We start from the raw sequence: 14,687 nt of genomic DNA on the forward strand, positions 1-14,687 counted from the left end.
TTGAGAACTACTGTGTTGAACTACGCACGTGATTCGGTTTGTTTTGATCTTCTCAACTGTCACTTACTAGTGTTCACTATCGTTCACTCATGTGTCCCTCACTGTGAGTTGGGACGATTCACCTCTTATGATCACTCACTCAATTCTCTAGAGAGAAAATGGTGTCCTTCAAAGCGTCTTCCCGCGATTGGGGAAATCTTAAATCACGTTATCAATCTTACTTCATAGAGATAACAACGAGAATCCAATGTTCATAGTAAAATTGTCACTTGTAAAGAAAATTTTCAATATCACTCCGTAGAAACGTTTCGTAATCACACGGTATTCGCGAAAAACCACTGCGGCGTATATAACACGTGTTATCGCAACGAAACCAAAGTGACGACTGTGATTAAACGAACTTATTTTTTCCGTGAAAGAAGTAGCAAAGCACACCGGGTCTGCTATTTCAATGTAAAGAATACAAGATACAACATTAGCCAGAAAAAAAACTTAATTTTCAACGAATATTGAATTTGGAATTTGTGATTATTGATTACATATAATGGACCCTCCCATTTCAATATTGGAGGATGGCGTGGTGCTTTCCATAACATGTAAAAACAAATAAAGCGTAGTTCTTTTAGAAATGGGACACTTTCTTTTGCTAATAGCTCATTTACTAGAAATCACACATTCAAAATTTGTACAGCATTTTGCTGCCTATGAAAAAAACTATTAGATCTATTTTTTCCAATATTTAAAATTAACGCGCTTTTGAGATATTTAGGATGCAAAAGAAAAAGCAAAAAATTAAATATAAAACATGCTAAAAGGAGTCATAAAAAATCAATTTGGTTCACAGTTAACTAAACTATAAGAAAACTGCTTTAATAATTTGAACTCATTTGATTAACTCTTGGGACTCACTCAAGAAGAATCAAGTTTGTTATAAAGAAAAACAAAGCCTGAGCAATTTCTTTTAAAATAAGAATAAGCGATGTTGCTTTTTTCTTGAACAGGTTTTTATCAATAAAATGATTACATTTATTTTTTCATTAAACAAAAAAAAGAATTGGATATTCAACCTTTACAACTGAGATTTCTGAAGCTCGATGTTGGTCTCGTATCGAAGATTTTACTTTCGGTCAATTCTATTGCCGATGACGAACAAATGAATATAATCTGATTGTTGGCAACTTTTTACTCACGCGTAGATAAGTTGGATTCATTTTCCGATTTGAAGTCGAGTCCTTTTTTTCCTTTTCTTGCCTGCAATGTTTTGAAACAAAGTGGCTCCCCGTTCCCCAACTAAGAAAGTAATATGTCCGACACGAGTAGAAATCCTGGATTCCGGATGTGACGAATTGCCGATGCTTGGGATGAGAAGATATTTCGATGGAATAAGAGCAAGCGAAAAAAAAATCGATAGTGTTGTGTCGTTGTTTCGAGCCGGAAGTCCAAGAAAGGCGGAGGGAAAGTCGGAAAACGAGCGAAAGAATTATAACAAAGCGACAACTTTTTCAATTAAGACATTCCGAAGATTCAGAGCCTGATTGTGTCAGCGTCAATGTGACGGAGGAACAGGCAATGGACTGGGATGTTGAGGACGGTGCTGTTCGAACAACGATTCAATCCTGATCGGATCCTTTGAAAATATCACAGCTAACTTATCTACTTACAGGAAAAAACATCTGAACGATAGAAACAATTTGGTTTAAAACTAAACAGAAAAAACTGAGTAGTTCAATCGAACTGTAATTCATTTCAATAAAATTGGAATATACGAAACCTAAAAAAAGAGGTATATCTGTTTTGAAAAACCACTAATCACTGATCATTAAAAGTATTTGCAGCGGTCAGGTGTCAAAGCTATAATACTTAGCACCTTATCTTGACACCTCGACAACGCACGGTTTCAAACAAGGTATTATCTTGCTTCTGGGTGTTAAAAAAGCTAGCCAGGAGCTAAATTTGAATACCGGCTCCTGATTTGACAGGTGCTAAAGTGTCTAGGGTAAATTTACGAAACAAAATACTAACAAACAACAACAAAACCGATAGGCAAACAACAACAAAACCAGCTTTTGACATGCCGATATACGGGACAGAGGACATTTTTTAGTCATTTGATGCAAATTATAGATTTTTGGAAGAAAATACTAACAATAATAATATTTTCTAATAATTTGTCCAATTGGAGCCACTCTTAGCTTTAAGTTTAATATGACAATTTCATGTAGATCTTCATAATTTTTTCATTGAACAGATAGTGGTTTCAGCTTTTCGAAAAATTCATGAAAAATCTGTACAGAAGCTCAGCAATGAGTTTTTCTATAAGTCACAATTTAGCACTTTTGTCTACATGGTTATGAGAGCATTGTGTTTAAGATAAACTTCAATTAACTCATTGAAGATTGATGTGATAATGCAAAGTGTTTAGAAAAAATAATAATTTTTGAGGAATCCTTCCAATAAAGGCGGAACAAAATTGAAATCTTTCTTTTGTCTCTTGGAGTTGAAACATCACGAGGGGGATGTTAAAGAATAATTCAAAATTCCAATAAATCGGAGAAAATTGAACACAAGCTTCCATGCAACAAACTTGCAAACAATCCACAATGAACTTAGCCGGAAATACGAGTTATCTTAGTTTGAACATTTGAAAAATTCTAAGATACCAAAGGTGATAAGGGAAAACTGTTTCCAGCGATACCAATCATCTGAGAACCACATTGAAAGTTAACGACGAATTAGGGATAAGATTAACTTCTTATCAAAAAGAAATAATATGATAAAAACACGATTTTGATTATATTTTTGTAAAAAGGAGGTATGGGGATATCAAAAAATAATGCAAAAAGCTAATAATTTGAAATAAATTGCACGAAAGCTAGTATGCAAAAAATGGTGTACTATATCATTGCACAAAACGTATAAATCAAGTAATTTTTTATCGAAAAATTCAATTAAACCAAAGAAAAGGTGATGAAACTCTCTACTTCTACAATTTGTTTTTTGCTCTTCTAATCTTTCAAATATTGAAAAAAATTTCCGCTATTCCCGTAAAATACTTCAAGCTTTATTTATTTCCCTCTCGGGTTTTTTTGGAAATTTCAAAGAGTGGTTTACACAAGATAATATTAATAATTTATTATTTGTTCCGGTCTTATATACATTTAAAAAATTACAACACGAGGATTTTTTGAGGTAAGACGAATCGATTAGTCTAGTGGAATTATGAGTTAGAAGTATATAAGTTAGGAATGTTCCTTAAATGTTGATGTCTACTATGGACATCGACTTTGATACTTTGACTTTCGGATGTTTTATCACAAGCACAACACAATTAGAGAGTTTATTATTCTAGAGTTCTAGGGTTTACACTTATTAAAAGCAATTGGAAAGTCCTGCTTAACACTTTTGTTCTTCAAGGGTTTATACTTGTTGTACGCAATGAGAAAGTTCTGCTTAACACTTTTATTCTTCTAGGATTTGCACTTATTGCGGTCTAAACTAAACGAACTAAACGAGAACGATTATACGACGGACTGAACGGCGTATTTTCTCCTGACTGCCCTTTTATTGCTTAGCATCGGAATGTTATGCGAATGATTAAGCATAACGATTCCCACGGGCTAAGAGATTTATGACAGACGAAACAACTCACTTCCATCTGTACCGTTGAGCCGTCAACACGTACGCCGGAGCATCGTATCGTTGCTGTGTACCTGCAGGAACATTTTTACATTATTTATTTTTTCCTTACCTGTTTTTCAATCAGCACTTTTCAGTGCTAAAATTATTTTTATTTTCTTTTATTCATATTTTTCTCTTTTCTTTCCAGCATGGGGAAGTCATCGGCCGGTTCAAGGGCCGGAAGAAAACGGATTGCCGAACCTAATTCAGGTCCATCGCCCAAAAAAGTTGAAATTTCCAATTCATTCGATGTCCTTCATAACATCGGTGATGAGGAAATATTCATATTTAATTCTGATAAGAGTACTAAGAAACCTTATACTCTTAAAAACGAAAAGGTTCCACCAATTACGGTCACGATTCCTGACTTCAATGCCTTTCGAAAAGAAATCGTCACTTCCGTCAAGGATGTGAAGATTTCTTTTCAGATCGGTCGAAGGGGAACTGCTCGTATTTTGACGGAATCTTTTAATGATTTTCAAAAAATTTTAAATTATTTGAATAATAAAAAACACCAATTTTTTACGTACGATACTAGAAGTGATCGTCCTTTTAAAGTTGTACTTCGTGGTCTCACCGGCGATCAGACACCGGATGAGATCACAACTGAATTAAATTCTTTGTTAGGTTTTTCTCCGATTCAAGTAATTCAAATGAGGAAAAGAACCAACACGAATAATATCAGTAGTGTTGGTTTTGCTCCTGAGCTTTATTTGATCCATTTTAAAAAGGATCAAGTTAATATTTTGCAAATTCTTGAAAAGGCTCGTCTTATGTTTCATTGTCGTGTCAAATTCGAACCTTTTCGAAAATCTTCAACAATTTTCCTTCAAAATATTACGCAATGTCGTCGTTGTCAAGCTTTTTGTCACGGCACTAAAAATTGTAGAATGAACGCCAGATGCATGCTTTGCGGCTCATTCGATCATGAAAAATCTAAATGCCTTTTTGGTGGTGATAAGCCACAAGCAGAATTTTTCAAGTGTGCAAATTGCGCAGGTAATCATTCCTCGAGTTCGCTAGACTGTCCCATCAGGGCAAAAATTATTGCTTCTAGGAAAAATCCCAAAGTTTCCAGAAAAGTTTCTTCTCCTCCTTCCTCTTTTTCGTCTTCACACGTCGGGCCGGCAAATAACCTGCCTGTTCGCGGTCAGCCTCGGCCGACATTGGAATCACGGCTGGGTAATACCCGAAGTGATTTTAATGTTACCTGTGCTGAATCTGCGCCCCAGACTCGTTGTTTATCGTTCTCAGAGGTGGTTGAAAATGGGTTTCCCTCTTCAGGTTTAACTAATAAAAATGGGAAAAAATCAAGTCTCAACGTTTACGCGAAGGCTTGGGAAAATCCCCGAAATTCAAATACTTGTTCTTCTCCTTCATTTTCTGATCCTAACAATTTTGTTGATTTGGGTGAAATTACTGAGGAAAAATTAAAATTTTTGCATCAAAATTTAATGGAAATGATGCAACTTATGTTGAAAGCAAATTCAATGTTTGAAGCTTTCCAAACTTCTTTTAATTATGCTAACAAAATTATTATGACTTTACGATTCCCTCATGGATCCAAATAGATGTTTAAATATTATGATTTGGAACGCTAGATCTTTGCTGGCTAACCAAGACGAGTTCTTTTTATTTTTGAAAACTCAAAACATACATATTGCTGCCATCACTGAAACTTTTTGAAAGCCAGACAATAACTTGAAAAGCAATGCTTTCTTTAAAATTTTGCGAAATGATTGACTTGATCGACAAGGTGAGGGTGTAGCTATTGTCATCAATAGTCGTCTCAAATTTAGACTTCTTCCTTCTTTCAATACCAAAGTCTTAGAAACAATTGGAGTAGATTTAGAAACGTCTATGGGGAAATTATAATTATTGCCGCATATTTGCCTTTTCAATGCAGCGGTGAACAGAAAAATTTTTTGAAGGGAGATTTACAAAAACTCACCAGAAACAAATCTAATTTTTTTGTTATTGGTGACTTTAATGCAAAACACCGATCTTGGAATAATATTTCATCAAATTCAAATGGAAATATTTTATTTAATGACTGCTCTGCAGGTTATTACACTGTTGAATATCCTAATGGACATTAGACCGCTGCAAGCTTTGTATGGAAATTTCAAATTCTTTAATTTTTACACCTCCCATAACTTTTTTTGGTTGTTTTTGCTGCCAGAAATAGCAATAAAAATTTTGGAAGCGATCCATTCAGTACTGAATTAGCGCAACGAGTTTTAATTTTGTATGGAAATTTGTATGGGAAAACAAAATTTTTCATTCAAAAATCGCCACACATGTACTGAGAGCTCCAAAAAATTCAACTTTGGATGAAAAATATTCCTTGATTCTTGCAGTATTACTTATGTGAACAAAGCAAAAACCTTACTTATACCCCAGAAAAGTTATTCGATGTTATAAAAAAAATATGTTTCAAAATATTTTTATTTAATTTTTGCGTTTTTTTCTGCTTATTTGCAAGCTGTGTAACCGTAGGATGGAAATAAAAAAAATCAAAAAACTGTTTTGCATTGCCAGAGATTTTATTGATTTATATAACCTTTGCAAAAACATTTCATGCTATCATTAACAGCTCTAGCAAGCAAAATCCGCAATTTTTAGATATTTTTCAATGGAATCAGATTTTTTATTTTGAAATGGTTATAACTTTTTTCATGAAATTCTCAGCTGCATGTCATGTTAGCAAAAAATGAAGCTTAAGAATAGTCGAAACCAAAAATCAAAGACCGACTTCATTTCAAGCTTATTTGAATTTTCTGGATGATTTAATGCGCAAAAATTTCTTCTTCCATACAAATTTCCATACAAAATTGAAACGCGTTGCGCTAACTCAGGAATCAACCAAATCATCTCAAATTTTACACTGATGCTTGGTGACCCAAAAGGCATCGAAAAAACATATGGGAGCAAACAGTCATTTTTTGCAGCGGTCTAATGGACATACTTGTTTCTCTTCGATTAGAAATCCTTCCACAATTGATTTGGTTCTAACGGATTTAGGCGAGCATTGTAGTCAATTAGTTACTCATGCGGACCTCGATTCAGACCACCTTCCAGTAACTTTTTCTTTATCCCAAAGTCCCATTGAAAACCCTTTAAAATCAACTTTTAACTTTCAAAAAGCTGACTGGGAGCGATATAGAAATTTCATTGAACGTAATTTAGATGTGCACGTTCCACTGAATTCAATAGAAGATATTGATCTGGCTGTAGAAAATTTGACAACTTCAATAGTCAATGCTAAAGCCGCTTCAATACCTAAAGTTAAACATAAATTTAATCAACCTTTAATTGATGATGATCTTCAGTTTTTGATACGACTGAAAAACATTCGTCGACGCCAATATCAACGTACTAGGGATCCTTATTTGAAATTTATTTATTGCGACCTTCAAAAAGAGATCAAACGTCGTTTAAATTTCATTCGTAATGAAAATTTTGCCAAGAAGTAGAGGACATAAAACCCTACTCAAAGCCTTTTTGGAAATTAACTAAAATTCTGAAAAAGCCCCAGAAGCCAATTCCTACTTTGAAAGACGGGGATAAACTTCTTTTAACGAATGCAGAAAAAGCTCAAAAATTAGCCCAACAATTTGAATCTGCTCATGATTTTAATTTAAACGTTGTAAGTCCAATTGATGCTCAAATTTCCCTAGAATTTGATGATATTCTTTCTAAACAAAATGTATTTGAAAGTTCTCATGAGACAAATATTGATGAACTTAAATTGATTTGCAAAAAATTTAAAAATATTAAAGCCCCAGGGGAAGATGGGATTTTCTATATTCTTATTAAAAAATTGCCTGAAAGCACTTTAAATTTTTTAGTTAAAATCTTCAATAAATGTTTTCACTTGGCTTATTTTCCAAATAAATGGAAAAATGCCAAAGTAACTCCAATTTTAAAAAACCTGGAAAAAATGCTTCAGAGCCTTCGAGTTATCGACCAATTAGTTTGCTCCCTTCTTCAAGTAAACTATTTTAGAGAGTTATTTTGAATAGAATGATGATTCACATTAATCAGAATTCTATTTTCCCTGATGAACAATTTGGTTTTCGTCATGGACATTCTACTACACATCAACTTTTGAGTGTAACTAATATGATTAACGCTAGCAAATCTGAAGGTTATTCAACTGGTGTTGCTCTTCTTGATATTGAAAAAGCTTTTGACAGTGTTTGGCACAAAGGTTTAGTAGCTAAATTAGCTCGATTTGATTTTCCTGTATATCTCACCAAAATTATTCAAAATTATTTGACTAGCCGAACCTTACAAGTAAGCTATCAAAATTCATGCTCTGAAAGGACACCCATTAGAGCTGGTGTCCCTCAGGGTAGTATACTTGGGCCAATCTTATACAATATTTTTACTTCTGATATTCCTGATGTCCCAGAAGGAAAAGGTAGAAGATTATTTGCTGACGATACTTTGCTTTCAGCCAAAGGTCGAAATTTACGGGTGGTACGCAGTAGATTGCAACAAAATTTAAATTCCTTTTTGAATTACTTGAAAATGTGGAAAATTTCTCCTAACGCTTCCAAAACTCAACTTATTTTATTTCCCCATAAGCCAAGAGCAAATTTTTAAAACCTAATGAAAATCATTCCATAACTTTTAATGGGGTTTCATTAGAATGGTCTGATCACGTGAAGTACTTGGGACTTACACTTGATCGGAATCTTACTTTTAAAAATCACATTGAAGATATTCAATCTAAGTGTAATAAATATACTAAATCTCTTTATTCTCTCATCAACAGGAAATCCAGGTTGTGTCTGCGAAATAAGATGTTAATCTACAAACAGATATTCCGACCAGCGATAATGTATGCAGTTCCGATTTGGTCTAGGGTAAGTGAGCCCTATTTTGGCATGGTCCTTTTCTTGGCATGCCAATATGTCTTTTCATGTTTTTCAGGTCCAAATTGAGCTTGAAAATTTTTGAATATATTTTCATTGCGAAGAGACTAATTTGTTTCAAATCTCTGCATACCGAATTTTTTGATTGTTTGTACTTTAATAAAGAAGTTAATTTTTTTCGATCTGCATCCGAGGAAATTATGTTGGAAATCACCGTATGAAAATCAGATGAACTAACCTTTCTAGTGCAACTGTTAAATTCACATGCGATTTCAAACGCGGACATTCATTTGAAAAATTTGCAATAAAAACTCATGCTTACAGTTAAACTCGGCAAAAATAAAAAAAATACTAGAAAGACTAAAGAGAGAATATTTATTTAGGTTTTGAATAAAAATTTAAAACTAATTTTGTTCCTTTTCTTGGCATGCAACTTCAATCGAAATACACCACCAGTGTTGGAAGTTGGAAAAAATACATGTTCATTAAAGAGGTATTTTTGGGCTGATGTTTTCCCTTAAACTTCATTTAAAACTACGCACAAATGTTTTCATACTAATTGGGTTGTATGATAAGATCGTTTCTATCAACTTTAGTTTCGAAATAAGTTAGAGAACATAAGTGATTCGACTAACTTAAAGTCATATCCGAGCATTGAAAATGCAAAAATCGCTATTTGGGAACCATGAATCGAGGGTACATTGGTATGCATGCGAACAGCATTTGCATTGCAGTTAGCCGAGCAAAAGCCACGTGGTCTCCCACAGAACACAGTGGTTCGAAATATTAAAAAAAAAAAAAAAATTAAATTAAGCATCTCACAAGACTTAAGATGTTTTTCTTATCTAAAAATTGTTAGATTGATGGCAATTTATGACTTTAGTATATAAAATTCATAATTAATTGAGTTTTGGAATCGTTTTCTATTGCTTGGGAACCATATACCTACTCAGATTTAATTTTTTGTATTTTTGTTCTAATTTTGTTCATGGAAACAGAAGTTGGAAGTTCAGGAAAATTTCGTTTGGTTTCCAATTATTTCTTAAAATATTTGATGTGAGTCGAATTAAAAAAAATGTTTTAGCAAGGTTTACATTCTAACATCTATTTGGCGTATCAAACCACTGCGCAACTCCCCGGCATTCGAGATGGCTCTTGCTAGAAGCTCATAATCTCAGCCAACAAATTCAAAAGGGCAAATTTTTAAAATACCATTCAAGGAATTTTTCAATTTCTTACTTTATGAAACCAAACTCCACAATATGAAGACAGTTGTTTGGTAGTGAAATTAACCCTATGTGTCGCAATCAAGTTGCGGAATTTCTGGACTTCCGACTTTTTGAAATGAAAGCTTATTTTGTGCTTCCCTTTCAACCAAATTTCATCAATGTTTTCAAAAGCCTTTTTGTTGTATGAGTGGCGCCTGGTGTTCCAACGTCGCATAGAACTTTACGCTCAGCTGACGTCATTCTGTCAGTGGCCTTATATTCAGAATAGCCAACGATTCTGTTAACTGTCAATTGAGCATTATTGGTAAAGATCTATTGCACTTTGCTGGAGGCCAAGAATCGGATCATCGAAACGGCAAACAATTGGTACGGTGGCCAAGTAATTGGAGCACCGCAGTGAGTACTTTGCATGTATTTTACTCACATTTATGAAAGTTCCATGGAGAAAACATATTTTTGTTGAACTCTAAGCAAGTTAGCAAGTAAATTCTTCAAAGGATGTTATATGGTGCACTCAACAGGAAGGTTGGAATGTTGAAAAAAAGGGTAAACCATGCCTTAGGTGCCAAGGTCGGGTACATTTACCCTAGCTGCTGCGCGACGAGGAAGAAGGCCATCCAGAGGATTCAGAACAAGGTTCTGAAAATGATTTTGCGGCTTCCACCTTGGCACAGCACCGAAGATCTTCATCGGATTGCGGGCATTGAATCGATCGAAGAGATGGCCAACAAAATCATCTCCAACTTCAGAGGCAAATCGATGCAGTCTTCCATCGCAGAGATTCGTTCTCTTTATGTTTAGTTTAATTTTAAGATAGTGTTTAGTTTTAAGTATAAAATATTTTTGCTATTACAGGATGTTCTCCTACATAAAAAAAATTGATTGCGCTCAGCAAATTTAAATCTTATAAATAAATTTTTATAATCTAGTTACTTATAGGGCTATGAACAGTTCATTATTGAGCTGAACACCTAGTTTAATGCAATAATGTAATATAAGTGTAATCATGATTTGATACAAATAAAGACATATTTAAAAAAAAAAAACCCTTCATCTTCAAATTTTACTTCAAGAAAAAATATCAATTCACATTGAAAATCAATGTTACAATAATAATCATTGTTAGTTTACTGTAAATCCACAGTCTTTGCTATTCGGGCTCTCATCACCCTCTTCCCTCTCCTTACCCCTCCCAATCTCCCCCTTGTCATAAGAAAACCCCTGACCTTCGGCCAAAAAAAACGTTAGCTTAAAAGTAAACGGCCTTATTAACATTTTCACATTTTCATATGTGATGAAAGAAATTAGAGAAACATGAACTATCAAAGAACGAAAGAACATAAGCCGTAAATATCATTGTAGTGAGTATAGGAGCTTATAGATAGATTGGAATGCAGGAAATGTTTAATTTATATTTACACGTTGAATATATTGTAGAAATAAATCACCATACCCAATTTAACGTGTAGAATTTGACGAAACTTTTGTAAGAGCGAGAGAACCGTATATTTTCTTAGGAAAAGAAAAAGTTGTACATCGTGCTTCAGTCTATTAACGATTCTTTGCAAGTAAGGTTGGTTTTGAAGAAAGGTTAGCAAAAATAAAGTGAAATGAAATGGAAAAGTACGACAATGACGCAGTCGGTAGGCTCCAATCATTTTCGATGGAAGATTCTTATCATTATTGGAAAATCCTATGAAAGACAAGGAAAATCCGACGAAAGATTAGGAAAATCCGATAGACGACTTGGTTCACTTGATCATTGGTTAACGTTCCGATGGAATTCTTGGATATTTTTTTATATTGTCCCCACTTATCCAAGACTAAGAATACTTATTAGTTGATGTGATCAAATTTATTGAGAGAATTGGCAAGTTCTAAAATGGCGATAAAGACCTGGATTTAAACTATTAGAATTTCAGATTGACGAACTCGGATATTCTAATGTTGTTCCCGTACTAATTGGAAGATTGAATGAAAGAATCATACCTCTTTGGAGTTGTCATCCGATTACAGAATTGGATAGAAACAAAATTTGAAATTGAGAGGATGAGAAAGAGAAAATTGTCAAAAAGATGGTAGAAACAACGAGTAAAAAAGTAGCAAATTATAAGAGCGTAATAGGAGAGAAAAAAAAAAGAAAACATGGAAATGATTAAGAAAAGAAAAGAGAGAAGAACAAAAAAAGTATTGAATGAATTAAAATAGGTCCGATAACAGCTAGAATGAAAAAAATAGAAAAAATATAAAGCTAACTGAAATAATATGATGAAAAAGAGGATACGATAGGATAAACGATCTACTAATGACTAGAAGTAAAAAAAAAAAATATGAGAAAAAGGAAGAGAGAAATAGTTGTGAAGAAAACAGCAAAAAAAAGAGCTTATCAGAAACGAGGAAGGAAAGACTAAAGCAGAGAAAATAAAACAGCAGGGAAATGAAGAAGCGAAGTAAGATGGAGATGAGAAAATAGATGTAAAAAATTAAACCCAGATATTATAAGAAATGGTTCAAGAAAGAAGAGTGGCAAAAAAAGAAATAATAAAGAAGAAAAATAAGCAATAAACTTAAAAAAAAGTAAAAAGAATTATAAAAACGATAAAAGCGTGAACAATATGAACAATTTTTTTTTGTAGAGAAATGAATCCAACTGTGTTAGATGAAATTTGAATATGAATATGAACAATGATAGAAAGAATAAATCGGTTTGATAAATAAAAAATAAGAAGAAGAGAAAAAAAAAGCAGAATGACAAGAGAGTATGTGAAACAGGTTAAGAGATAACAGAGAAAATATTAGAATAATAAATATGCAAAGAAAATCAAACAGATCTAAGTGATTAATTAGAAAATAGAGTGATAAAACAGTAAAGTTGTGAACAAAAAAATAATTTAAAAAAAAAATAAATATATCAAAAAGAAGGAGATAAAAAAGGGCAAGATAAGCTGGTTAAAAAAAAGAATAGACCAATAATAAATCAAAAAAAAAAAATATGAAGATAATTTCAAAAAATGTGGAAGATTCAGTACATATTATCTCTGATCTCTTTGATTAGAATCGGATAGAAATTTTAAGACAGGTAGTTCACTAACAAAATTCAAGAGTAGAGACGGGTAGTAATGTAGTGAGTATAGGAGCTTATAGATAGATTGGAATGCAGGAAATGTTTAATTTATATTTACACGTTGAATATATTGTAGAAATAAATCACCATACCCAATTTAACGTGTAGAATTTGACGAAACTTTTGTAAGAGCGAGAGAACCGTATATTTTCTTAGGAAAAGAAAAAGTTGTACATCGTGCTTCAGTCTATTAACGATTCTTTGCAAGTAAGGTTGGTTTTGAAGAAAGGTTAGCAAAAATAAAGTGAAATGAATTGGAAAAGTACGACAATCATGAACATTTCGAAAAAGATACAACGGCTCACCGACAGGCCGTTGTATCTTTTTCGAAATGTTCATGATATTTACGGCTTATGTTCTTTCGTTCTTTGATAGTTCATGTTTCTCTAATTTCTTTCATCACATATGAAAATGTGATCATTTTCAGGTACAAAGATGTACCAAGCGATTTCATAACATCAGTATTGACTTATTCACATATTTTAAATTTTAAAATAACTACAAACATAAACAAAGGTACCAATTTCTAAGCTTGGGAAGCTCTACCTTAGCCTTTCCGAACTTCCCTCAACATATTATTTGAGTGATAAGCGTGCCGACCCTAGAGATCGTTAGGGGTTCACAGCTAGTCTTACAATTTTTAGTACCTACTGTTACTAAACTTTGGTATTTTTATGTTAAAAACTGTGACACAACAGTTAAGATATTGTAGTAGTTCTCTGGCAACTTTGCTGTCAGTCGATTAATTCCTTTATCGAGCTTCATAGAACTGTTTAATGCCTCTAACAAACTCTTTTTCTTATTCTATATTCTTTTTGAATTGCGGAAATCCAAGCTTGGATTAGTGTCAGTCGGTGATACCCAGTGATTTTTAAGTTCATTTTCCGCTTCGCAGCGAAATAAATTCGCGGCGGGCCGCTTCGGATTTATTTCGCTGCGAAGCGGAAAATGAACTATAATGAATATTTTTCTTGCTGGGTAATGGTTATAACCATTATCACCTTTTGTTTGAATGATTACAGATTGTAGGCCTATAAACTGCCAGCATAAACCGTGACTCTCATTTTTATTAATCTCATCTAAGCACTCATTCGCCAAGCGACATCCTCGGAGAACTGTGAGAGATAGCACCCACATTAAACTATCTCTGTTGTGAATCCTATGTTACGAACGAGAATCAAAACAAAACCAATTGTAAACTCTCTCACTTGGAGCAGAAGAACATAAACATGTTTTGCACATAACAAGCATGGCAATCAGTGAGGGTGGAAGCGATGAAAACAGCAATTCATCCTGGAGCAATTCATTCGGCCATGAAGCGAGAGAGTTTGTTCGCTAGAGAAAACTCTTTCCCGTTGAGGCGGCGAAATTTGGAATTCGATGGTTAACATCTGTGAGATTGCGAGAGTTGTCTTCGGATTTTTGCTGGAGTTGTATCGATTGAGAGTTTTGAGGAAAATGGTAAGAGAACATAACTCCAACCGATTTTCGCCCGATTTTTCGACACGCGGTCGGATGAATGAATCGTGTAATGTTTACTATAACCACACATGCGGATTTGCTCTTATACCAGCTTCCATCTTCGTTGCTTCGTCGCACCCTCTTCTCTAGGGTGAGCACACGCTTTGGCTTCGGTTTGCCAATTTCAGCCCAGGCCACCGCCGAGTTCCGGTCCCTTCGACTGTTTGCGTCGCCCTCCAGTGTTGTTGTGAGTCACCCACTATAGTAGAATCCTCCAGCTGAACTTCAAGCCCTTCAAGCCCGACACGGACG

The 14,687-nt window shown here is 34.0% G+C and overlaps 1 protein-coding gene across 1 annotated transcript in view; it reads left to right on the forward strand.

Moving 5' to 3' along the window:
• Positions 1-8,518, forward strand: part of LOC129747543 (uncharacterized) — a 101,201-nt gene extending 92,683 nt beyond the window's left edge. The window contains exon 4 of the mRNA XM_055741817.1: positions 8,462-8,518. Within this exon, the coding sequence (XP_055597792.1) occupies positions 8,462-8,496 (35 nt within the window). The 3' untranslated portion in view covers positions 8,497-8,518. The remainder of the gene's footprint in view (positions 1-8,461) is intronic.
• The last annotated feature ends 6,169 nt before the right edge of the window (positions 8,519-14,687 follow it).

This window comes from Uranotaenia lowii, chromosome 2 (genome assembly GCF_029784155.1).
Source record: "Uranotaenia lowii strain MFRU-FL chromosome 2, ASM2978415v1, whole genome shotgun sequence".
Taxonomy (NCBI): domain Eukaryota; kingdom Metazoa; phylum Arthropoda; class Insecta; order Diptera; family Culicidae; genus Uranotaenia; species Uranotaenia lowii.